At 48.7% G+C, this 26,952-nt stretch overlaps 1 protein-coding gene across 6 annotated transcripts in view; it reads left to right on the forward strand.

Moving 5' to 3' along the window:
* LOC142576440 (uncharacterized) overlaps nt 1-8,017 on the forward strand; it is a 291,100-nt gene extending 283,083 nt beyond the window's left edge. For all 6 annotated transcript variants that reach the window (XM_075686582.1, XM_075686577.1, XM_075686576.1 and 3 more), the window contains 2 exons: nt 4,658-4,871; nt 5,618-8,017. In XM_075686582.1, the coding sequence (XP_075542697.1) occupies nt 4,658-4,871; nt 5,618-5,621 (218 nt within the window). In that variant the 3' untranslated portion in view covers nt 5,622-8,017. The remainder of the gene's footprint in view (nt 1-4,657; nt 4,872-5,617) is intronic.
* The last annotated feature ends 18,935 nt before the right edge of the window (nt 8,018-26,952 follow it).

Below are 26,952 nucleotides of genomic sequence, written 5' to 3' on the forward strand. Positions count from 1 at the left end.
GCGGACGCTCCGTGGACTGTAACGATCCTCGCGTATACCGTGGCCGCGTTTCCTACGAATTAATTACCGCTAGTTACTTCGGCCCCGCTATCCTTCAGCTGATATGTTAATGGCGGGCACTGTGCGCGAATTCGTATAATCTTTGTTCTTGTGGCGATGTTTACTGCGGTTTTGTTTTTTAACGCGACAGCGTTAAGGAGCTCGTGTCGCAGAAAAGCCGGTGTCGTCGGTGTCGGCGTCGGCGGCGGTGGCCGTGAGCGATAAATCCCAGCAAGCACTTTTCTTTGAGTTTCCAAGCACTCATATATTTCTAAACGCATGACGGCAATAAGTCTGTGCAAACATAGAGAATCAATGCGAATTCCTGCATTTATGAAACAATATTTCGTTTAATATGATCGATTTGCAAAGCCACAGAGTCCTTCGAAGCCAAAAAGAACGAAGTTTAGCCAAATCCGTGCACTGTCCGTCATCCTACTGTTGTGGTGGCTAGAAGCATATTACTGTCATTCTCACGCTGGCTGTACCGCCGTACTTGCAGCTCCCGTATAGACACCGGCACCAGATTTCCCTCTAGTAATTCTTGTAGGAACGTTTCAGTCATACCGGCCGTGAAACTCCCCATGGTCCCCGTAATCAGGAGCTCGGGGGAGATCCGTCTGGCGGGGAAAAGAGAGAAACGTTTAATTCATTCCAGCCTCTGTCCGCCGCTACACAGCGAGGGAGAAACATGATGAAATTAAAACGAACACTCGCGAAGAGTATGAAAAATCATGAGCCATTCCACGCCGTGAAGGTGGTTGACCAGCAAAGCTGTTTAGCACAGGACGCAGAGGTGACACAATATTGAACAAAAGTACGAAGCCAATCATTGTCTTGATGAGTGGTCATTATTTAACTCGCAACTGCAATCACATTCATTGATGTCGAATTGATGCGCGTTCGCCGCTGGGTGTTCGGTTGGGCCGGAACGGTGTGGCATCGCAAGGGATATGTCTGCAACACGGAACGCGTAAACAGCTCCCTTTTCGGTACCGACACATCCGCATTGAAGTCACCGACAATGAAAACAGGGGTAGTGTCATTTCACGCAAAGTGAGTAACCATGAACCTTACGGGACTATGAGTCATTGCATTTTTTGCTTGCTTGCGGGAGTAAGAATGCTTACAGGGGTATGAGCCATTGATGATTATAGTTTTTGTTCATGGAGAACATGCATGGAACCTTAGCCATATGCAGCTTCACTGTAATAAAAAGATAAAAATCCGACGTTTCGGGGCCCATATACGGGTCCTTTGTTCACAATGACAGCAAATGCAATGGCTCTTCTTTACCTGTGGGTTAGGCTCCGAAACGTCAAGTTTTTGTGAGCTACTACCGTCGCGATTACTCTTATAATCACTGCACATTCGGACGACGCACCAAGCGGTTAACAGGATACGTTGTAATATGCCCGAAATGTACGCACGCCCACTGCGCCATCTCATGTATACTTAAAATAAGAGCCATTGCGTTTGCTGCTGTCATTGTGAACAACGGACCCGTACGAGCCCCCCAGACGTCAATAGTTTGTCTTTTCATTATACTGTTGGCGAGTGTTTGTTTTGATTTCATTATAGGTGCCATGTTGCAAAAACCGACCCCAGTGATATCGGAAAGCGCAGTCGTCTGCCCATTGTCGCGTCACCTATAGACAACAAAACTAAGTATAAAACACCTCATTTATTAGCCGAGCCTATATTTGTGGCAGGGTCGCGGTATGAGTCAGTATGACAGCAAGTGCACTGACTCCGGAATTGGCCCTGTTAAGAACGGCCTGCTGAGGTGCAAGTTTTGCCAGCCAGGTGCGAGAGCGGCGTCGACGTTTCTTGGAAAACCACCGCCACCCTCTAGCCACACGGCGTCACTAAGTCTACTGTGTGCGGAGAACAATACGCCGCATCCTCGACCCGTCGTCGCGGGATTGCCGAGATGAGTTCGACGAACCAGGCTTTGTGACGGAACACGCCACCGCCGACCCGGTCTGCTGTGAGCGAGGGAGTTCCCGAGGGAACGTCTTTGGAGGCCCCTTCCCACGCACCGTTCCTGACGTGTAAGCCCCGAGTTCTGCAAAGTCCGTCTGCCCTCGGTGGGGTCCGTGAAACCGGTGCGGAAGCCCTCCCGCTCAAAGGTGGCTCGTCTACTGATCGAACGTTTCCCTCACCAACTTATCCACGCTGAGGACGTTGTTGAAGAGGACTGCTTCTCATCTTGAACGAGGAATATGGGTTTACTTACAGTATCTACACAAGGACGTTGCAGTTCATCAGTCTAACATGACTGCGAGAGAAAGTACACTGAGTAGCTACACAGCGGTTTATAAACACTCGGGCCTCCCTCGATTCCTAGGTGAGGGAAACGTTCGATCAGTAGACGTAGACGAGCCGCCTTTCTGCAGGAGGGCTTACACGCACACACTTCCGCACAGGTTCACGGTCCCCACCGACGTCAGACGGTCTTCGCAGAACTCTGGGCATACGTCAGGAAAGGCGCATCTTATTCCCCCAGCTGACCCCGCAGCACGGCCGCCGGTTCTCCATTGTCTTGCGTCTTGAAAGGCGCGTGGAAAGGGGCCTCCAACTACGTTCCCTCGGGTACTCCCTTGCTCACAGCAGACCGGGTCGACGGTGGCTTGTTCCGTCACAAAGCCTGGCTCGTCGAACTCATCTCAGCAATCGCGCGACGCAGAGTGGCGGACGTGGCGCATTGCCCCCCGCACACAGTAGACTTAGTGACGCCGTTTGGCTAGAGGATGACGGTAGCTTTCCAGGAAAAGTTAACGCCGCTGTCGCAACTGGCTGGCAAAACTTGCACCTCAGCAGGGCGTTCTTAACACCCCTTTGGAACGGGGCGGTAGGTTGCGCCACCAAGCTCTATTGTACTGCATAAAATCCTACCTAGGTTAAATAATAATAAAATAACACTATGAACTCCCACAACCAAATTTTCTGATCCCCTATTGCGAACTATGCTTTTGTACGTCTCCGTTTTTATGTAGTTTCCCAACTTTTCTTCCACCAATCCTCCAATCGCCTCTTACTAATCCCTGTTGCGGGCATGTTTACTTTTACACTGCTCTCGCTGAACCCAAGGGCTTCAAGGAGGCCAGTGGTGCCTAAATCGACCGCTGGGTAGACGTCTTCATATTCTAATAATACATGCTCCATCATTTCCCTAGCTTTATCGCAGCAAGCACATGCTTCTTCTTCCTTCCTATATCTCGCTTTATAGGTGCGTGTTCTAAGGCATCCCGATCTCACTTCGAAAAGTAGTGAGCTTCCCTTTGAGTTATCATAAATTGTTTCTTTCCCGATTTCCTAATGCGGCGCGCCGCCGGAAGCGCCATCTAGTAGGGCTAACTGCTCAGCGGAAAGGGTCTATCGCGTCCACCAGCTCCCCCAGTAGAAGCAGTTTAGTAACTTTACAGGCAACTCTGATCACTAATTTACTTGTCTCGAATACAAGTACTAAGGTCTCTGCAAGCACTGTAAGCAAAGCCAAATAAACAATACTTTCAATCAGGACTTTACTATTTCAGTCAGACTATCCATTTCAATCACTTTTTAGCACGACGGTCGACTAGTTTTATCTGCTGACACGTCAGTCAATTAGCCCATCCCCACAAATTGGTACCCGAGCGTGCCTGGAGTTTGAAAGCGCAGTTTTTGAGCTTGCATGATTGAACTGGCTGTGGTATACGTTGCGTTGGGCGTACACCTGGTGTTACAGCAGTTTATTTGCCATTGGCCTCGCAGCATCTGCTAGTTTACGCTTAGCCAAAACTGTAGCTTGTGGAACAGATGGTATTTCCTACATTACCCAAGCGCTCGAGTGTCTGTATTTTGACCACATCAACATTTTACGGTATACCTTTCTTATTGCGATAGCAGATATACCGACACTCCAGACGAATTTCCGCCGCCGTCGCCTTTCGGTTAAAGTCCAAGTGCCATAAGATCCCATCGCGCCTAGCGGCTCCATATGCTCTAGGCGCGAGGGAAAGCGTGAGGTGGTGAGACGAGAAGGATGGTAATGGCTTGATGCACGCCGTCTTCCCGCTCGCGCTATGTTCGCAGAAAAAGACGGTGGGAGGCAGGTGAGCGCGCCAGCCAGCTGCCGCCTCTGCACGTGTCGCGCACGCCTCATCTTGGAAGTAATCTGCGGCTGGTACAAAGGCTGCAAAATGCCTTCTGGCTTCGTGTGTGCTCCGTTCTCGTGCGCGTTTCGAAGACGCGTTGAAGACGGAGGCAACACGAAGCGATCGCCCCCCGCTACTGCCGCTCTTCATCATGTCAGCGTTGTGACAGCGTTGGTCCGCGGTCATCGAGCGAGATCCGTTCATTTTTACCTGTGAGCGCGTGACACCATGTCAGCTTATTCAGTCAGTGAGCGAATGTGCACTGCAATTTATACGGCCGATAAAACCGCCGACCTTGTTTTGTATGACTGTCTAATGATTTGCTATCGCAATCAGTGCTCCGCCTTTCGGGCGATACTGTGAATTTTCTTGTTGTATTGACGCCTTTCTGCACGTACGGTCATAAGGAAGATGAAGCAGGCGAAGCATACGAGCAAATCGTAGTCCAACCCATAACCCGACCGGTGACCGTCCCGCAGGTTCTCAGGGCACGCTGACGACGAGCAAGAAGCTGAACGGCCAGTTCTCTCGCCTCTCGACAGACGACCTCGCCTCGGACGGGTCAGGCTCGGTGCAGGTGCAGGGTGCTGACCTGTACCCTCTGGAGATGTACGACGGAGGAAGCCAGTTCCAGCCGCCCAGCTCACTCTACGGGAGCATGATGATGCTCGACGACAACGTCGCATACGCAAGGTACACCTCGTTTCACGCTGCGTTGTCTATATACGCGCCGTAATGTAGAACTCATTGCCACGTTAGTAAAGTTCAGAACTACATGTGTACAGAGTTGAAAGACGTACTCTGCGCAGCTTTGCTGGCAGCAGATGGAGTGTGTGTGAGACAGGGACGTTATCAGCAGCCGTCTGCGAGCGCTTTCTGCCAGTCCACTCGTACGCAACTTTCTTTGAAGGGCTGCTGCCTGCATGGTTCTTTGGCCAAGCGTTGATGGCATCTCGGTCGCTGTGGGAAAACGAAGTGACTGCTACAAGTGAATCGCGATGGCTCGACTGAAAAAAAAAAAAAACGTTCATGTCGTCCCTGTTTTCGCATTTGCGCTTCAAGTTTGTTAGTTATGGAATGCCAGCTAGCCCGCTTTTTAAGTCATGTTTAACGTCACCGAAGGTTTTGCAGGTACCCACATTTGCCTACTGTCCTGCCTCACAGGCAGGAGAGCAGGGAAATAGATACGGAACTTTGCAGGTAGTGAGTAGACCCTGTGTAGATATATATTAGTGCGACCTTTAAAGACTGTCGCATAGAACTCTGAAGTCCGTAATCTTCAAAGTCGCAAGAAATCTTGGCATGAATTTAAAATTTCTTGTAAGCCTCTAGGTCTTCACCTGACGCTGTTCTTTATGTTCGTATTTTAGCGGTTCCTATACAAAGGGTATGCATAGATCTGCTAAAGCATTTTCTTCCTTACTTTTTATTAACCGCAGGTGAGGTCGCCCAGGCTGACCTACTAGTTCCTCAGGACCTCCTACAAGACCTCCTACTTCCCCCACAAGCCGGTCACAAGTTGTGTGCCAGAGGGCGCGCCGTGCGCCTGATTCACGAACGAGCATCGGGCTAGCGGGGTGGGCTTCCGCTTTCCGCCAGTGCCGTCATCGCCGCCTAGCGGGCGCCCTCCCAACTGCCGAGCCGCTGTGCGACTTCGAGTGCGTCGGCGCGGTCTTCCCTTTGATCGCTGTTGCCTGTTACTTAACCTTTCCGCCAGCAGTGGACGCAGTGCAGAAAAAGAGGACTTACGTTTGCACTACTTACTTTTCGTCTTGCCCGAAAGCTGCTAGCCCACGTCACAGTGCGCGCGCGTGCTCAAGAAAGCGGAGTGTTGCTAACCTGTCCTGTTTACGGTGGTTGAGAGAGAAACAAAACTACGTTGAAGGAACGAAATGGCGCGTTATCACATGTACAGTGCTCGTTAATTGTTTGTGTACACGTCCCGTAACATATCCGTGTGTCCCCTTATGTTTTGACGTTTAACCTGCAATGTTAACTAATGCCAGATCCCTCGAGTGACGTGCTGGAAAGCTTGTTTGTGCTGCTTTCTTTTTCTCTTCACTTATAATGGCACGCCATTATTATTATTTGACGTACTCAGTGCTAGGTTTGTGCCGTTACAAACGGTGCTTTCTCGCAGAGAATTGCTGTCTTTCATAGATCACGTGTGCGTTTTAGACGGAGCAGTTTGAGCCAGAGTTTCATCCGCTTATAACCTACGACGTCAGAAGAGATCGCAGCGGTAACTATAAAAACGAAGATCACCGTATGAAAGTTCCATGTTCATTCTACAACGAAGGAAGAAAGAAAACTGTCCTCGACCGTGTCAATAACACGTACCACTACTGGCATTCAAGTGTTCGTTGTCAGTCAAGGCACTAGCTTTCTTTTTTTTTTTCAGACGTGCGCTCGCCTAGAACGATGTTAAGGCTTGATGCGGTCTGTGTTCCCGGGTCCAAATCCAGGAAGTTCGCCGCGCACTTCGTCTACGCAGCGATGCATTAGCATTGGTTATTGTGCAGCACACGGCACGTAATCTCATCTGATCGATACATCCCCGTCGTGACACGCTAGGTCTAGACCTGGAATTTTCCGTTGTTACGTACCGAGAACCTTTAACACACACATAGACACACAGAGTGACAAAGACAAGACGACGCGAAGCCTACGCAACACTTTTCACCGACGCGTCACACTCGGCAAGCGCCCTACGGAACGGACAGGCTGGTGCTACAAAGCCAAAGGACCCAAAGACAGCGTTCACCGACCGTTGTCTGCAGAAGCAGCAGCCTCGAACTCGTGATTCTTAAACGAGATTTTTTTTTGTTTTCTTCAACGAGACGCGCATCGTTTACCCGAAAGCACCGTTTACCGCTCGACACGTACACAGTCACTTCTAACGACCTTGAGATACAGAGACCAGCGGACAAAACAGGACTCTGTTTTTTTTTTTTAATTCGTGCTGGTAAGACATCCGACGCTTTTCTGGACCCGTTAATCACTATAACAGCAATTGACGCGAACAAAATGAGCGTTAAGACAACGCACTAGATTGTACTACTACTACTGCCTGCAAACGACACCCGTGGCCGGTATACGCCTGAGTTTTCGGCGCGCCGAAGTGCGGAATCTGTACGGGATAAATACGGGACAATATACAACCCGCGGTTCAGTTCGACGTTATGCGCGCAACGAGCGCGCAGTCAAATCATCGCCTCCGCGCATGCGCAGCGTTCCGAGGTTTACGAGAGGAAACAAAAGTGAAACTCGCGTGCTCGGTGACGTCATTCGCTCTCGCTCCTCTCGTGGCTGGTCCAAGAGGCGCGAGGTGTAGGCGCGAGCTCTAACATTCCATTTATAACCGCGTTTGTATAGATATATGTATACATACATTATACACACTACCATGTTCTTCCCTTCTCTCTACGCGAATTTGTTTCGGAACTATGCACGACAGTGTATATCTAGTATATGCGTGTAGTATATACACACGGAACCTCTAACAAGCGACGACCATTCAGCGTTTTCACGAAAGACAGGGGGAGAAACAAAAGATGCGGCCTGCATGCGCCTTTCCGGAAGCGTCAGATGGGCTGTCGTTTTTTACCTCCCGCACGTAACTCGGAGGAGGCCGGTGTTGCGTGCATGTTCGTGCCCATCGGATTTTTCTTTTTTTTTTTCTCTCTTCCCGGTTGTGCTTACATCTATCTCCTCCCAGAAGAGTGCCTTTCATCCAATGTTACTGGCTGTTAAGAGTTGAAATGCCTCGTATCTCGAGGGTCTTGTCGTTCTTTCCACTGTCGCCTTGAATGGAAATAAAACCACTTTTTTCCCCCATGTTCAAAGATACTTCTTTTACTCTTCACAGCAATGTCAACGATATGTTCTCTGGGAGGGATTGAATGCCCGCATACAGGAGCGCATTTTACGAAATTTGGACTGAAAGGCGGAAGTTTTGCAAGATTACAGAGGTTCTTAAAGGGACGCTAAAGAGATATCTCAAGCTAAATGAGAAAACATTTGGAATAACAAATCGGCCACTTTCGCCGTGATGCGAGGCTTGGTAAACTGCAGGGACTACGCAAAAAAACCGAAGGTGGGTGACGACGCGAGTTTGACATTCTGCGCGAACTTTCCATAAAGTCAAATTTTGTTACCACGTGCTCGGGCACTCTGAACCACTTTTTATCGGAGCGGAGAAATACATTTGAAGTGAACATAGGCTATTTCAGAACCACTTTGCCGCAAAAAGTACTTTAATGAGTTCAACAGAAGCGGAGTTATCGGCAATCAAACACGGCCTCAGCTGTGCTCCCCTTCCTCCTCCAATGCCTTGCACTGCGAAGGTTACGGCGGAGACGTAACCGTGGCGCGCAGTTCAAATTTCCGATTTGGTGCCTATGCCGCGCTAAACGTAAACCAAACGCGGCTGTCCTCGGAGAGCCGCAGTGCGCTTAGCCCATAGAGTTTCTCACTACTTTACCTAGAGGGAAATCTGGCGCTGCTGCGCTGTGGTATGCATGGGAATGCCGGTATATTGTGGATTCGGATTGGCATCGTTCTCGGAGAGACGGGACACCTTGAAGACGCGCTTGGTAAGTACCGTTCTGTCTGTCACAATGGTTCATTTTCTCCTAGAACAGCACGTGAAAAGCTGTTTTAGCTTTATTATTACGCGAAAACATGTTTTGTTTAACTATGAGAACTTGTTATTGTGTGTACGACTACATGTTACGTAAAAAGTATCAGCGGGCCGCTAAAGTTGGAGGACACACGACAAGGTTCGCGCTCCGCTTTGAAACAGTTGGTCGTCTGTTCTTGCTTTTCTTCGCTTGGTCATGCATCGCGGGTGAGTAAAGGTGTAATATGCGTGGATGGAAACATTTTATGAAGATTTTACTTTGAGAACGCGTTATTTGCGTAGCCATATCCACGTTTTAGACGAAGCCTCTTACAACACCAGCCAACACGAGCCTCGCAGACACATATACCGTCATTCCCATGACGGCACGGTGCCCCCTTAAGAGGAAGCTTTAGCTCGGGCCCAACTCCGACGCGGCCTATTCAAATACATGTAAAACGCAAAAACGTTTTTATGAGATAACCCCTGGACCGATTTTGATGAAATTTGTTGCATTTGAAAGAGAAAGTTAAGTTCTAGTGACTGTTGGAAGCGGAATTTCGATTTAGGGCTTGAATTTTCCTAAAACGATTTTCAAATATTTGACCGTTTGAAAAAAATAGAAGCACGAAGTTTACAAATTGATAGCTATGCATCAAGAACTGATATCGCGGTTTAAATGCAACAAACCTCGTCAAATTTGGTGCAGTGGTTGCCGAGAAACACTCGAGCTAAAGCTTCCTCTTAAGAGGAAGCTTTAGCCCGAGTGCTCCTATCTAAATACATGTAAAAAGAGAATTCGTTTTTCTCGGCAACCACTGCACCAAATTTGACGAGGTTTGTTGCATTTAAAAGAAAAACTTAAAATCTAGTGACTGTTGGTTTCGAATTTTTGAGTTAGGTCGTCAATCTTTTATTAAAAATTGGCGAAAATCAAAAATTTTCAAAAAACGAAACTATCAAGTTTACAACTCTGTAACTCAACCACCAAAGATTATAATACAATTCTGTGAATTGCTTCTAAAAGTACATCCATAGCGGACAAAATTTATATGTTACACATGAATATAAAAAATTTAATCATAGGGAAATACAACTTTTGTAAAACCGTTGTAACCAACGTAACAAATTCATGTAAGATGTAAAATGACATATTGAATTTGTCCGCTTTGAATGATCTAATGGATGCCGTTTACAGAACCGCGATATCAGTTCTTGATGCATAGCTATCAATTTGTAAACTTCGTGCTTCTATTTCTTTTCAAACGGTCAAATACTTGGAAATCGTTTTAGGAAAATTCAAGCTCTAAATCGAAATTCCGTTTCCAACAGTCACTAGAATTTAACTTTCTCTTTCAAATGCAACAAATTTCATCAAAATCGGTCCAGGAGTTATCTCATAAAAACGTTTTTGCGTATTACATGTATTTGAATAGGCCGCGTCGGAGTTGGGCCCGAGCTAAAGCTTCCTCTTAAGAAACTCCCATAGACGGTGGCGCCAGATTACCCTCTAGGTCTTGTAGTGAGAAACTCTATGGCTTGGCCAGTGGACTCGTGGCGGCACCTTGCGGCGGCCGCGGTGTAGCCGAGCGCAGCGGCCAATAGCAGCCGCGTATTCAAGCGTGCTGTATGACAAAATAAAGCACACGGAAAAGAGCGAGGAGGATGGAGTTTTTTAAACGAGAGCGTTTGAGAAAAAGGCGATTTCGCGCTCCGCTTGTGATCTCCACGGGCCGCGTACGACAATAGAACTTGGCTGAGATGTTCACAACAGCGTATGCTACTCGCGCACTATCTTATTTCACCAAGTCCGAGCGGTGGTTCAGGGTCCCTTTAACCACTTGCAAAGAGGTTACGTTGCGCAGCACGAAGACAGAGAACCCATCAACGTTTTCGAACTACTACTGCGTGAAAGCGCGCGTCAGATAGGCGAAAATATTGCGAAATTCGTGATGGATGCCACAGAGACGTCGGGAACAACGTGAATGGGCGCCAAATAATTTAAAATGAGGGTTTGGCTGGGCCTTTTTTTTTTTGCTTTTCGCCAAAGTTATGCAAAAATAATTTCCAAAGAATACTCCAACGAGTAGGTGTTTCTGTTTAGCGTCAATTCTTTTTCTGTAAATCACACTATGAAATTTTTTTTCGCGTGATGACTTAGCCACGGAGCACGAATTATTTGAGGAGAGGAATCTGCTAGGCCGCGACAGTCATGCGGGCGGCCCGATAAAGTCACGCTCGGGCCAGGAGGAGATGACGGCAACACGCCCGACACGCAACCTGTCGTGCTGCGACGAAAACTGCGTTAAATGTTCATCTACGGACGTGACGCACAAAAATCGCAACATCGTCTCGTATCATAAGAGTTTCCCACTGTGTCTCATATATCGCCTTCTCGGTGAGCCGACTCGCACAGTGGGCGCGTCAGAGCCCATGGCCTGACGGAGCTCGACGGAACGCTCGTCTTCCAGAGGCCGCAAGGCCCCCGGGACCCGCTCCCGCTCCAGAGGCCACTCTCGTTCCAGGGGGCCTGCAGTTCAGATCCAGGAGCCTGCTCATCGTGGTACCACATGGGCTGACCGGGTCAAGGAATCACCGAAAAAGGTAACGGGGGGTCAATCGCCAGAGCACGACAGGATTGCACAATTAGAAAGAGAAAACGCTTCGTTAAAATACGCAATGAAGCTAGCAGCTCAAAGCAGAAATTGCAGCACTAAAGAAAGCCAGCAAGCGAGAGTCAGTTCAACCCAGTCAGGCCCCTGCAGTAGAAACGCCCATGGAGATCCCCGTAGCGGAACCGTCTGCCAATGGTTTACCCAAAAAGAGGGCGCTGGCAGTTCATGCCTCAGACAAGAGTGTTCGAAAATTGGAAAAAAACGATAGATAAAATTGATGAATCCCTCGAAAAAGTTCAAATTGTTATTGACAAACTTGCGGAGGCGGTCAGAGCACTAGGAATCAGATGCGATAATCTGGAACGCCACGTTTCTACAATGGCTTCAGTTACACCGTTGGAAAAGTGAATAACACCGACACTGAAAGGTCGGCAGCGGCTGCGCTCCGCAGCATTTTATAATACAAGCTATCTACTACGTCCCACCATGGCGGCACATCACAGGGTAATTAACATCTGGCAGTGGAACTGTAGGGGATTCCATTGTAAAAGGAACGTCCTCCAACAGTTCATTCGGACCCACTCGGAAAAGCCACATGTAATCTTATTAGAAGAAACGCTCACGGATAAGGTCACCCTTCCAGGCTATAAATCGCATACCCAATATGCTGATGGGAAGAGGGGAATAAGCACATTAGTCACGAACAAATGTGCGTTCATAGCCCACGATCTGAATCTTGAATCCAATAAGGTTGAACACTCGCTTGTTGAAATCATCCCCAGCGGACCATTCAAGACAAGTATATTTATACTTAACATATACAGTACACCCAAAGACCTCAGGCAAAGATTCGCGGCAATTATTAACAGGGCTACAAGCAAGGCCAAGACATTTCCACTCCTGGTGGCCGGAGACTTCAACGCTCCGCATCAAGCATGGGGGTACCAAGCTAATCGCAAGGGCGTTGACCTATGGCAAACTACAGTCAATAATAACCTCACGCTTATAACAGATCCGGCTTTTCCGACCAGGATCGGCAACTCCTGCTCTAGGGATACCACACCCGATCTCTTTTTCATACGGAATGTGGAATCGGCATCTTGGTCCAACCTCCAAGTTGACCTTGGCAGTGATCACAACATTCTGGCCACCTCCGTCAACGTGAGAAGCGGGGACCTCAAAGAGTTGATTATTACAGATTGGGATTACTTTCGCAAGATTCGGGAAGAGCGAGCACAAACGCATGACTCAGCACTTAGCCTGGAGCAGTGGGCTGAACAGTTAAAGGAGAACATCAGCCTGGCGACAAAGAAAATCCAGACTGAACTGGAGGTGGACAGGATGGACAGCCGCCTCGCTCATCTTCTAGAAGCTAAAACGTCACTGTTGAAACGATGGAAAGGGCAGAAACTCAACCGAAGGCTCCGAAAAAAGATCGCGGAGCTCAACAGAACTATATAAGATCACTGCCAAACCTTGAGCAGACAACAGTGGGATGAGGTCTGCAATTCTGTGGATGGCCAGATGAGAGTTGGAGCTAAATGGAACCTACTCAAGCATCTGCTTGATGATACCAATACCAAGTCAAACCAAAGACAAGTGATAGCGAAGTTTCTACACCAGGCATCACAATCAGAGACATTGCAGACCGTACTCGACAGATTAGCTCGCAAGTATCTACCACTGGGCAACTCGAGTGACGACGACTATCCCCCCTACAAAGGCTCATCTTGCCCCGAGCTAGATAACCCCTTCAAGGCATGCGAAGTAAGGGAAGCTCTCCAGAATCTAAATGGCAGGTCTGTCCCTGGTCCTGATAGCATCCCTAACCGCGCCCTCCGAAACCTGGACGACTGCTCTATAGAATGGTTGACAGAGGAGATTAACGGAATATGGGAACGAGGGGTTGTCCCGGAGTCCTGGAAAATGGCCTCGATCATCCTCATCCGAAAGCATGGAAGGCCCCCGAGTCTCTCAAACCTCAGACCCATTTCCCTCACGTCCTGCGTGGGGAAAGTAGCGGAACATGTCATACACAATCGAATTTCTAAGCACATCGAGAAACAAGGATTGTTTCCGTACAACATGATCGGCTTTCGTCCGGCCCTGTCAACGCAAGACGTCATGAAACTCGTCAAATGTCAAATCATTGACAACACCACAAGAGATATAAGAGGCATCCTAGGCTTAGACCTAGAGAAAGCCTTTGATAATGTATCGCATGCTCACATTCTAAACTCCATCTCAGAGCTCAATTTGGGAGACGCCTCCCACAGATACATAAGCTCGTTCCTACGGGATCGCAAGGCCACGCTCAAAATCGGTGACCTCAAGTCCGACAATTTCAGTTTGGGCCCCAGAGGCACGCCACAAGGAGCGGTAGTCTCACCACTGCTTTTTAACATCGCCATGAAGAAATTATCGCAAAGGCTCTCCAACATAGAAGGGATCAATCATACGCTCTACGCTGATGACATCACAATCTCGTGCACCGGAGGAAGCGAGGGAGCTGTTGAATTAGGCTTACAGGAGGCTGTAGATCAAACAGAGATGTATACCTGGAAAATGCGGGGCTTAGATGCTCCCCGAGCAAGTCTGAGCTCCTCCTCTACAGGCCAGTCAGGACAGGTCCAAAACCTAGAGGATGGAAACCGTTGTCTGAAATAAACATGAAACTCCACACTAAAAGCTGCTGTACCATCCCCAGACTAGACACCATTCGGGTCCTTGGCATGTTCATCGAATCCAATGGCAGTATAATACTACGCTCAACAAGCTCACAGCCAAGACTGAGAACATGATGAGACTCATCAACAGAGTCTCGAATAGGCGTGGAGGCTTAAAGGAAGACAACCGCCTCCGGTAATTGTTCCACGCCTTCCTCATGAGTCATATAGTTTATGTGGCAGCCATGCACAACTGGTATAACTTCGAGAAGAAACGATTAAACACTCTCATCAGAAAAAGTATAAAAAAGTACTAGGCATTCCGTTACGGGCGAGCACGGACCTCCTTATGCAACTAGGAGTGCACAACACATTGGACGAGATAATCGAGGCCCAGGAGTCAGCCCAACTGGCCCGTCTATCCTGTACCCCGGCTGGAAAGAATATCCTGGCAGTTCTTGGGATCAACCCTATCCTCATGGAAGAGAGGAAATATGAAATATCAGAAAATCAAAGGAACAACATACGAATTGCACCGTTTCCCCGTAATGTTCATCCTCGACACAACGTAGGCAGACGCAGGGCAAGAGCCTTCGCCCTCCTCAAGCGTACCAAAGACGATCCTTACTCGGCATGTTTTGTCGACGCAGCCCAATATGGACAGTCGTCTAACTTCGCCATTGCCCTCGTTGATCACAACGGACAGATAGTGAATGCGGCTTCCCTGAAGTGCTCAACACCAACTAGAGCGGAGCAGGTCGCAGTTGCTATAGCACTCCTAGACAACAGCAGATCACAAATTTTCACTGATTCGAGATCGGCGGTCAGGGCCTTCGCTTCAGGATCCATCGCTGAGGAGGCTCACAAGATTCTCAAGAACAAGATAATCTCTCCGCACACCATCACGTGGTTTCCGGCTCACCTCGACCCCCAGCTTGACTCGTTTCCCAATCTTAATGACATTGCCCACTCCCAAGCGCGCGCACAAACCCACCGCGCGGGAGCAAGATTGAGCTCAGACTCCGGGGTTCTCGAGTTTCGGGACACTCTCACTACTTTCAGCGAAATTGCTACGCACTATCACCTGGGTAGGAGGACTTATCCTCCCCCTCACTGCAAACTGGCTAGACCTCTGGCGTCCACTTTACGCATGCTTCAGACGCAGTGTTATCCGAACCTGGCCCTTTTCCACACGATCACTCCAGAGGCTTTCAGCTCTACTTGCCCCGACTGTGGGGCTGTTAGCAATCTCGCACACATGCTCTGGCGATGCCCCTCGTTACAGGGACCCAATCGCATCACAGAACAAGAATGGAGCTCTGCCATCCGGAGCTCAGAATATGCAAGTCAAACTTGGGCTGTCCAGAGAGCCCACGATGCGGCGGTTAGGCTCGGCCTACCAGTCCCCACGTGGGAGGGGCCCGCAGCTCTGCCCTAGGGCAAAGCTTCTCAGGACTTTGTTATTAAAGTTCTTTGTCTGTCTGTCTGTAGCGTAGCCATCTTCCGAGTGGTAGGGGCATGGGTAGGGGAGACGAGCACGCTTAGCGGAAGCTGGGCGCTCTGTCGCCAGAGGGCGGCACTGGTCGGCCTATCGTTTGGATGAACCTCGGTATGGACTTTTCTGCCGAAGGACCGGCAACACAGACGACGCGGGGCGGTCTCTCACCTTTGCCGAAGGAACCGAGGAGTTACGGAGTCGCCATCTGCGCCACCCTTGCGTAGTATGAGGGATCACGCGGCGCGCTCCTCATAGGTTTCGCTTACGGCGCTTATTAAAATACCACGCGGCAGCCCTCCTGGACATTTATGTAGGTACGCTCAAAACGAGGGAAGTTTTTGACTGTCGATATAATAATCTTGGGCAAACGTAAAGCACAGAATCGTTTACAGACGCTATCTCTTTACCGAATATGAACAGTGTAAGCCACTGCGCACGGTCGCCGCGATGGAGTCTCCCGAACCGGCTTCTTGCGTGAAAGGTAGGCAAACGCTGAGAGCAAACTATGTGAAATATGTTCTTATAGTGGGCTGTCTGTATAACAGAATGGAGCACAACATAATGAAGCATCAATGCAGCGATCGCACGGGTTCGCAGCGACCGACTGCGCGTCTGCAAGCAAGTCCACGCACCATGTTTTGCTTTCGCTGTGAGTGCGTTTTTTGGACCGCGCCGTGAGCTTTAGGCCGCAGCATCTGAGCATTTGCCAGTACACTAGTAGGCATCAATTGTTGCGTGGACGCTATCAGAACTGTTCAAAAATAATTTCGTAATAGAGGTTTCGGCGCCTACGGCGACTGCGATGTGCCGTCGTGACGATTCAATCTTTTGTATTCTAAATTCTTGGACATATCAATATTATTTCTCAAGTTGCGTCGCACTGTATGTCTATCGGTCTTTTCAGCGTGCGATTTCCCTCTGCTTCTTTTTTGCAATCCAGTGCACTAATTCTTAACACAAACATGACCATATGCCATGCCTTTCTTTAATGTGCGTCTTACCGCTCCCTTTCGGTTCCAGTGAACTTGCCAGTATCTAGCATCAACAAGTTCATAGGCCAAACCGTCCTGACATTAGCCGGGCAGCGGGCACGGTCGAGCGCCTCAGTGCGCGTTTTCTGCTACTCGCCGAACATCGCGCAGTGCCGGCGCCGTAGCAGAAATATTCCTCACGTGTGTGCTTGCTGCATACCCGAGTTGTAGCCGATGGCTGTCTGCCGGTTCTAAGTTTCGCCAGCCAAGCTTCACGCAGCTCCTTGCCCTGCGGCTACGTGTGAATAAGGCTGACACCGGGCTCCGTTGCGTATACGTCCGGCACTGCGGCACCGAGCAGTAGCCTACCATGCTGCACGCCTCCAAAGGCAGCCACTATCTATTGTAGTAGTTTCAGATGTTGTCAAGTTGACACCCAAGGCGGTAAAGCCTCATCACTTAATCAGAACCGTGGCGCAGGTTTTCAGCTCGCTTCGGCGCTTCCGAAGCAGCCGACGCGGCCGCTGTGCCCACGTGATCCCTCATGGCACGTCACGCCGACTGTGGTGCCAGCTTTTCCAGTGGTGGAGCTCGCCGCCAATACTGATGTTCGATGGCCTATCACAAAACGGATAGGACGCGCTGACTTGGTGCGCGATTTGCGCGTATACAGGCGAACCAGTACAGCCAGTGCATGTTTCGTGGTACGCAAGTTTGCGTGCAGTGTAGTAGAAGCTCCATGTTGAGGGAAAGACTTGGAAAATGTGGCTAGAATAAACGCTAGCAGGAAGCGGCATTGGACAATTATATAGTTACGGGAATATATGAGGTCTTTGAACATTTCGGGAAAATGACGCTATAATGGGTCATTTTGGTGCTTGGGAAATTCTTGGCACTAGTATGGAACTGTGGGTGACGTCATCGATTAATCGCGTATACCAGATGGTGTTGCAGAAAACGCAGAATCTAGCTAGTTCGCTAAACGTAACTTAGCGATTTTTCATTTTCGGTTGCAGATTATGCTGAGCAGCCAATTTCACGACGTTTATATAAATTGCCCGGTGGAAATACAAATAGCTTTTATAATTTATAATATCGATGATTCACTTTTTCGCAATAAGAGCGTGGAGCGTTCGCTGGAAATACCGAGAATGACACGTTTCGCCAGGACGCGCCTTCTTTTCTAGCAACCGACCGCCTCCCAGCACTTGCTGTCCTGCAGCTGAATCAGCGCAGACCCAGCGCTCTGTGGGCGCTGGGTCTTCGCCGAGCGTGGAAGATGGGTGATGGACACCCTCCCCCTGACACTAAGGCCTAAGGCCTGAACACCTGGCGCCTTTCTAATAATTTCCGCGATAAACGGTGCTTCATATACTCCTGCTGATCTTTAGCGCTGCAAGAATGATGGCCGACAATTTTTCTAACTCTAATGGATCCACTTCCTCGGGGGCGAACATTCTGTAATTACACATTAACGCGACAGCGCTAAGGAGCCCGTGTCGCAGAAAATGTGGCGTGTTTAGAAAAAGTTTATTTCAATAAGAGATGATGCGAACACTGAGTCACAATCACGGCACAATTCCGCCAGGGCGACAACATATTGACACGTGTACTTGCTTATCTTTATCGGGCGACCACGTTTCACCGCCTAACAAATGTTATCGCACAGCTCAGGACGCACCTGCATGTATCGGAAGTTTCTAGAATGTTATCGATGGCTCCATCCGATGTCTGTCACCGAACCTTGTGTAATCTGGGGTGCGATCTTGTACGCGTTCCAAAATAGAACGGACCGCCTCCGTTCTAAACGTCACGAAATAGGCGGTCCGCAGTGTTCGCGAGAACGAGAGGAAGCAAACAGCCAATGAGCGAAGTGGAAGCCTGCGTCACGCTTTTGACGTCTGCTTGGGGACCATATAATATATTGAGAAGCGTTTGCAACATGTTGAGAAATCTTTTGCTATTATGAGTGAGTAGCAAAATGTGTTGGTGTTGCTTTTCAAAGATTCAATTTGGAATGTAAAACGACTGAAACAAAATATTGCGGTTAATGTCTTCAAATGGCGCTAGGTGGTGTCGCAGTTTTGCGAAACGTTTAGTGATGGCGCTAGCTACCACCCCGTTTCAAGCACACGGCGCGAATTTTGAAGCGGTTGGTTCAGTCGTTCAGTTGAAGCCATGGCGCTAAACGTGGAAGCACCAGTGAAGGGGCCGTGCGTGTCGGAGGCACAGAAGGAGACGGTGGTCGCCTTCATGTAACAGCATCCCCAGCTGGCTATAAGATCCAGCAAGCTGGGGCCGCGCTTCACTGCTGGCGACCGCCGACGGCTGTGGCAGCAGCTAGCCGACGCTCTGAACACGCAAGGCCCTGTCACGAAAACCACTGAGCAGTGGCAAGAGTGGTGGCGAAAGCAAGTGTTTGAGGCCCGCCGCAACGCTGCTGCAATTGCCGAAGAGCAAAGGTGAGTGACCGTCCAATGGTCTGGGCGATTTGTCCTTCGACATTGGCGTGTATTTTCAGAAGCACAGGAGGAGGGCGGCTACATGGTTTTCATGGCAGAGTCCTGCAGCTGACCGGGACGGTCCGCCTCCACGGCTTGACCGACCTACCCTACCAAGAGGTAAGCACACTGCCCCCGTAATATCATGGGTTCCTGAACGGTGCCGGTTTAGAGTTTGCCATTATCTGTAAGTGGTACCTTTAGCGGAACGCGACACCGTTGGTGAACAGGAAAATAGCGTAGGAGAGAATGGAAAAGCAGGTAGGTTAATCAACTAGAATCTCAGTTGGCTGCGCTTTCGGGAAAAGGGGGGATAAGTGATTAACACAGAATTAAAATGCCTTCACGGAAGTGCACGAGGACGGTAACACATGGGATCATTAAGCACTCAATAATTGCACAATATTTTCGCAAATTAGTACGAAAACTTGTAACATAGGCATTGTGACGAATAGCCACGCTTATGACACTTTCCAGCAGGCTGACGTCCCCACCTCCGCCATGGAAGTAGTCGTCCAAGGTACAGACGAGGCTGCGGGCGTGAGAAGCACGGCGACACGTAAGCATCAGAGGAATGAGCGTTTTAATTGTCGCCAAGTGTGTGTGCAGTTCGTAAACTTTTAATGTGTTTACTCTACAGCGGCAGAGGATCCACCGCGCGGCGCGTCGCCTACCGAAAGGGTGGCCGCTGCACCTGGTAAGTTATTGATCCTCAAGCGGTTAAATAAGATGAGCTCTTGTATTTTATTGAACTAGCCCAATAAGCCATAACATGGCCATAGCCACTTTTATTCGTACCATAAAATGCAGTGCAACTATAGAAAATGCTGTATGCTTTCAGTGTTGCAGCGCCCTGTTCGGCCACCACGTCGACAGCGACCGCGACGGGTGGATACCTTGACGACGATGTCGTCGCAGTGCGCCCGCAGCCTGGAACAGGGCGACGAGATGCTGCAGGTTGGTATAGGCCCTTTGGTGTCACTTTACATGAAGGACATAAATATTCTTTATGCTTTGTTATAAGTAAATCATGAATCTCAAAAACAAATCAGCTTGGGATGTAAACAAGAAGTATGCGTTGTATAGAGGGCTCGGTAACGTGTCTTGCCAACGATCAGCCGCCGGACGAAAGGTTGATTAGCCCTGAAAAGGGCTGTTTGGTGGTGAGAGATGCGTTAGAGTAGATGACGGAAGAGTAGTTCCAGCAGGTCTTTGTATGTCCAAACGAAGAGGGCATAGCTTGTACGCGACGCTTGACACTGCCAAAGGATGATATCAGGCCAGTGGCTCTTCAGCAGAGAGGGAATTGTTGTGCACGTTGCAATTCTTCACAACAGCAGCTTCCAGCCGTGAGCTGGTTGCGAGTAATCAGCAACTGATGCGAACAGTTCCACCACGATTATTCATTCCAGGTGCTGCGCAGAATCGAGGCCTCCACCACCCGCCTCGCTGTCGCGGCAGAGCGGACGGCAGCAGCTCAGGAGGGGATCCTGGAGCAGGTGCGCGCCATAGCGCAAGACATCGCTGCGCACCTGCAGCAAGAGAGAAATTAACTTACCATTTTATTCATTTGTTTCACCAGTTTCGTTTGTTTTGTTTATGTATTGTTTGAGTTTCCTCTGAGTAATAGAGGAGGATTTTTTGGTTGAGAGGTGCAATGCGTGCACCCATTTTTGTTCTGTGGTATTTGCCTCTTTCTATTTATGCTTATCCAGCTGCAATGCCAGCGTGCTTTTTTTATTTACACATTTCGAAGGCGCCTAGTCATTCACACTGGAATCGTTACAAATAGTTGTCGATTTCTGTGTATGGGTTTTGTACTGCGATATTTATATTGCTTCACTGTGTTGTAGCTTACTGCACTCATTATGAAGTGTTACCGCATAGTGTTTGCACTGTGATATTTTCATTTCGGCACAGTGAGGCTAAGGTGCAACGACTACAATGTCGTCTTTTTTTCAGAGCACCAAACTAGTCACTCTTTAAGTTGCATAGTTTCACAAATGAAAATGACCATCATCATTGCATCACACCAGTGATTGGTTTCCTCTAGTCTTCGTTCCAAGGGAGTCATTGCAAGAATAACTTTCACGCGTGACACTTTCTGGGTGCTGTGAGATTGTAGAGCCAATTATTCATGTTTTATGTAACATGTTTCATCACAGCTGGCAAGTGCACTCACCTTTTTACAATTATGATTCACCTGTTGTTTAGCATCGCACTACAATTGCTGCTGAGAAATGAATGCTTCTAGTCAGTGACTCATAACACTGACAAGGGAACGGACATACCTGGGATAGTCATACTTTCTTGCAAGGTCACGTAAATGTAACTGCAAGTTTTACGTGCCGTGGAGGAAACGAATTGTGTGATGCTGATGTTGCAATGTTGTCACATGCTTTGCTACCTGAAGCATGTTGTACTACAAGGTTTGTGATGTACTTGTCATCATAGAGTGTGATAAAGTTGACCTATCTATTTTTTGCGCTTTTACGTTAATTTACATCTACCCATTTGGACATGATGTGAAGAGTGTAATGCTGTCACTACACTCGGCGTTACATTTTGTTTGTGTTTGAATCCGCATTCATTACGCTTTACTTGCTTGCCTCGCCTGCGTATTCATGCTTGCACAGAACTTTTGATACACCTAGCACAAGAGATGGCTAGCAAGCATATTGTCTCGCTCCTACCAACGTACACTGAGCGTCCGAATGCACAGGATGCGGCGGTTGCATTCATTCTGGTGTGTTTTATGAAAATTTTTCGCACCTATCGCTGATGGTGACCATGAGTACAGAGTGCCAATCATATGTATTGCTTCCATCAAGTCTGTCATGACTACGATGGGTCAAGGGATGTTTTTATTTCATATTTCATGTGATATTTAAAGAAAAGGCTGCACTTTCATGCTGCTACTGCGTTTCATGTTCCACTAGGAACGAAGTACTTTGTGATGTCCATATTGCATAAGACAATGCTAGCTTGGGAGCAGCAGCGAATGCAGTTCTTCAGATGAAGGGGCATGAAGCATTGCCTTACGACTGCTTCACGAGTACTACTGTTAATAAGTGGCAGCCTTGGAGACTCTTGCATAGTGACGAGGGTGCAATTGTTTCCGCGGCTGTGGCATTCTATTTAAAGGATTCTTTGTATAAGTGTACTTCATCATCATCATCATCCTGGTTACGCCCACTGCAGGGCAAAGGCCTCTCCCATACTTCTCCAACTACCCCGGTCATGTAGTCCCTGCAAACTTAATCTCATCCGCCCACCTAACTTTCTGCCGCCCCCTGCTACGCTTCCCTTCCCTTGGAATCCAGTCCGTAACCCTTAATGACCATCGGTTATCTTCCCTCCACATAACGCGTCCTGCCCATGCCCATTTCTTTTTCTTGATTTCAACTAAGATATCATTAACTCGCGTTTGTTCCCTCACCAAATCTGCTCTTTTCTTATCCTTTAACGTTACACCCATCATTCTTCTTTCCATAGCTCGTTGCGTCGTCCTCAATTTAAGTAGAACCCTTTTCGTAAGCCTCCAGGTTTCTGCCCCGTACGTGAGTACTGGTAAGACACAGCTGTTATACACTTTTCTCTTAAGGGATAATGGCAACCTGCTGTTCATGATCTGAGAATTGCCTGCCAAACGCGCCCCAGCCCATTCTAATTCTTCTGATTATTTCAGTCTCGTGATCCGGATCCGCAGTCACTACCTGTCCTAAGTAGATGTATTCCCTTACCACTTCTAGTGCCTCACTACCAATCGTAAACTGCTGTTCTCTTCAGAGACTGTTAAACATTACTTTAGTTTTCTGCAGATTAATTTTTAGATCCACCTTTCTGCTTTGCCTCTCCAGGTCAGTGAGCATGCGTTGCAGCTGGTCCCCTGAGTTACTAAGCAAGGCAATATCATCAGCGAATCGCAAGTTACTAAGGTATTCTCCATTAACTGATATCCCCAATTCTTCCCAATCCAGGTCTCTGAATACCTCTTGTAAACATGCTGTGAATAGCATTGGAGAGATCGTATCTCCCTGCCTGACGCCTTTCTTTATTGGGATTTTGTTGCTTTCTTTATGGAGGACTACGGTGGCTGTGGAGCCGCTATAGATATCTTTCAGTATTTTTACATACGGCTCGTCTACACCCTGATTCCGCAATGCCTCCATGACTGCTGAGGTTTCGACTGAATCAAACGCTTTCTCGTAATCAATGAAAGCTATATATAAAGGTTGGTTATATTCCGCAAATTTTTCTATCACCTGATTGCTAGTGTGAATATGGTCTATTGTTGAGTAGCCTTTACGGAATCCTGCCTGGTCCTTTGGTTGACGGAACTCTAAGGTGTTCCTGATTCTATTTGCAATTACCTTAGTAAATACTTTGTAGGCAACGGACAGTAAGCTGATCGGTCTATAATTTTTCAAGTCTTTGGCGAAATGAAGTGTACTTCGTTTGTGTTTAAATTATCATAATCTATCGGATGTGTGGATTTGGAACATTGACCATCCGTATGGAGGTGCACTTGTTGTGTATACAAATTTTTTAATGTATTTTCCGCTGTACAAACACAGCCCTGTGATAGCCTAAAAGGCACTGGACTTTGTATAAATAAATTATGTATTATGAAAACTCACCATTCCTGTGTCCTTCAGAAAAGGATGACAACGGCGCTGCACTGCTGCCTTCCTCTGAGGAACACGTCGTGTGGTGCCAGCACCTGGATGTCTCCTGGCTCCTCTGGCTCCTCAGCTGGTGGCACTTCCCCACCATAATCGTCCAATGTCCAGTCGCCCGCGTCCAAGGCAATGTTATGCAGAGCAACGCATGCATAAATGATTCGCGCTGCTCTATCGGGGCTGTATAGCAGTGTCCGAAAGCGCTGCAAGCAGCGGAACTTGCTTTTCAACAACCCGATACATCTCTCCACAACAATGCGCATGGATGCGTGCTCCTGGTTGTAGTGGCCTTCAGAGGTGGTGCCGGCATGGCTGCCAGGTACTGGAACAAGCAGCCATGGCTCGAGAGGATATCCTGAGTCTCCTATTACAGAAAGTGACAGCTGAGTGCTCTGCCCTAGTTAGGGGTACGCATTACAAATGCTAACCAAGCAGATACTCGCCAGGCTGCAGTCGTGCGGCTAGGCGTGCACGCAGTGGGTTATGCTGCCACACCCAAGAGTCGTGGCACGAACCAGGGAACCGGGGGTCCACAACAAGAATGCGAAGTTCCGCGTTGCACACCTGCAATGGGGAGCAATACAAAATAGCGTTGCAGATATGCTCGAAATCCGTTTTGCCATTCATATGCACAAAAGAATACACGTACGCTGGTACAAGTAGCAGACTGTTTCAGCCATAGGCGTGCACAGGGTCTTGCAATTGGGGGGGGGGGGCAATGCGCCCCCCCCTTGTGTGGACGCCTATGGTTCGCACTAATTGATAGCTAAATGAAAACTCGAGGCCCGATATTGCGCAAGAACCCCCATACGAGCCAAAGCCAGCCCATGCAATGGTTGTAAGTACTTCCATGTTCAAAATGCTTCCATCGTGTCTTCCCTACAGTGTATCCATTTCTGCCACGACTGCTGCGCATTTAAAACATAATTTTGGAACGGCAGACTGATTATGCACCACATGGCGCTCATCATTACTTCCGACATGTCAGATTTCAACGAGCTCGTAAACAGCTCCCCGCATATCCTCTTTTAATCGTTACATTACTTGTTATGCCAGCTTGGGCATTAAACTGAACAATTGCAACTATGGGCGAGTAAAAATGGCAACCACAGTTTGAAGTAAAACATTCCAACGGTACTTACGACCATGACGTTTAGGGCGTAATAACCCTTTCTCGACATGAAGCTCGCCGTGTCAGCCGGGCTGAGTCCCTCTGGCTTCATAATGGCGATCAATGTCCCATCGACGCACGCTAGCACGCCTGGAATGGCGCCGCGTCGCGCAAACGCCGCCTTTGCCTCATCCTTGGCAGCCGGTGTCAATGGAAAGTCCACCAACTTTCTCCGGGCAGACACGGAAATGATGGCCTCCGTCACCTCGTGAATGGTGCTGCTCACGGCCGACTGTGCCATGCCTACGTGTTCCTCGCGACCAACGCTCCTCTGGAAGCTTCCGGTGCCGAAGAATCGCAGCGCGCACAACACCTTCCTTTCTGTGGAAAGGCCACTGGCTCGTTGGCATCCAATGAAAGGGTCAAGCTCGTCGCACAAGCTACGTACTGTTCGTTTGGACAGACGAAAATACTGCTGGAACTCTTCTTCCGTCAACTCTTCAAATGCATCATCTACCCCGGGTCGTCGTCTCTGCGCGACTGCAGCAGCCGCACAGGCGACACGAAAAGGCACGGCAGGGAAAAACGCCGTGTTCTCCAACTGTTGGGAGCGCGGAATCGGATTGAACCGGATACGAAAGATGCTAACTGTCCCAAGCACTTACGTTTTAATCCAATCCAAGCCGTCTGGTAGCCGTTCCAATCCGTTCTATCGCTCCGGAGCACTGATCTCCACTAGGGGGTTCTCCGGACGGACTCTCCGTCCGTTCCGTGGCGTTCGTCCGTTAGCCGACGACACGGAATGATTATGAGCAGCAAGACGTCACGGCTCACGTGACAATTGACGTCATGGCATTCGTTGCGGTTCAAATTGACCAATCGTGTGCGGCTCGATCGAACGGACCGCCTCCGTTCTATTTTGGAACGCGTACAAGATCGCGCCCCTGATTGCATGTATGCGCCACGCGAATAGTGTAGAACTTTGTGGAAGACACGCGGGTCCCAGGGATTACTATGGAACGTTCGACGACTGATGTATAAAGGCCGACGTGCTTGACCCGCTGATCAGATTTTCGACGATCGCCGACTGCGTTCGCCGTTTTCGTTGAACATTGAGCGTAGCCTGTTTATTCTGGGCACAGGTTCGCCCATGCAATAAAGTTAGTTTCGCCATTGACAGTTTTGTTGCTGTGTCCTCAACCGTCACTACCACGTGACAACATACAAAAAAACGAAGCATTGTATACACGGCACATTTTCAAATTACTGTCCGAGCCCTCACTCACTCACATGTAATCACGTAGAGCAACGGCGTCCGGCGTAAGGACGTCGCCTCGGCAAAATGAATTTCGAACCCAATTCCGAACCACGCATACCCAACCCCTCTTCTACCGCCAAAGTTGCTCATACTTTGTCTTTCATTCTTTACAAAGTTATTTCTCAGAATTTCGAGAACGGCAGCCCACAAACAAATGCATAAAAAAACACCCACAGCGCATGTCCCTTATGTTAGTTCTTCATGGTTGTATTGCGCGTAATGTTACACTGACGAATATAAGGGACAAGACGCGGACGTACGTAGCGCAAACTAACAACTGTTTGGTACTGTTAAAGAACACGCTTATATACAAGGAGAAATGGCGCGTGGGGATGGGAGGAGATATAAAGAGATATGACAAGGTGACGACATCTGATGATACTTAGGGCCAGAAATACATCGTTCCCTTGCACCCGTTCGCCCTGGCAAACTCGACCTCAGCTTCGATAAGCACGATGGACGGAGTGCTTACGCACACCTCTTTTTCTTTTGCTGTCGCAAGTACCTCCCATATTTCCCGCTCCGTTTTTGTTTTTGATGTGCCAATGACTGTGGCGCTTTCTGGTAGCGGAGAGCATTTGTACTGTTTGCAGTGCGCAGCAAGTTGCCAGGTGCTATCAGAAGCTGGCACGTGTATTTGTGCTCCCGTGACCTGTCGTTTAGACAGCGTCCGGTTTGCCAAATTTACACTTTCCCGCAATATAGCGGGATTTGGTAAACCACTGAACAAGCACATTCCACGTACTTAGTCTGACAGAATGTAGCACTTGGATTGCTTTCTTTGGATCCTG

This window comes from Dermacentor variabilis, chromosome 3 (genome assembly GCF_050947875.1).
Source record: "Dermacentor variabilis isolate Ectoservices chromosome 3, ASM5094787v1, whole genome shotgun sequence".
Lineage (NCBI taxonomy): Eukaryota > Metazoa > Arthropoda > Arachnida > Ixodida > Ixodidae > Dermacentor > Dermacentor variabilis.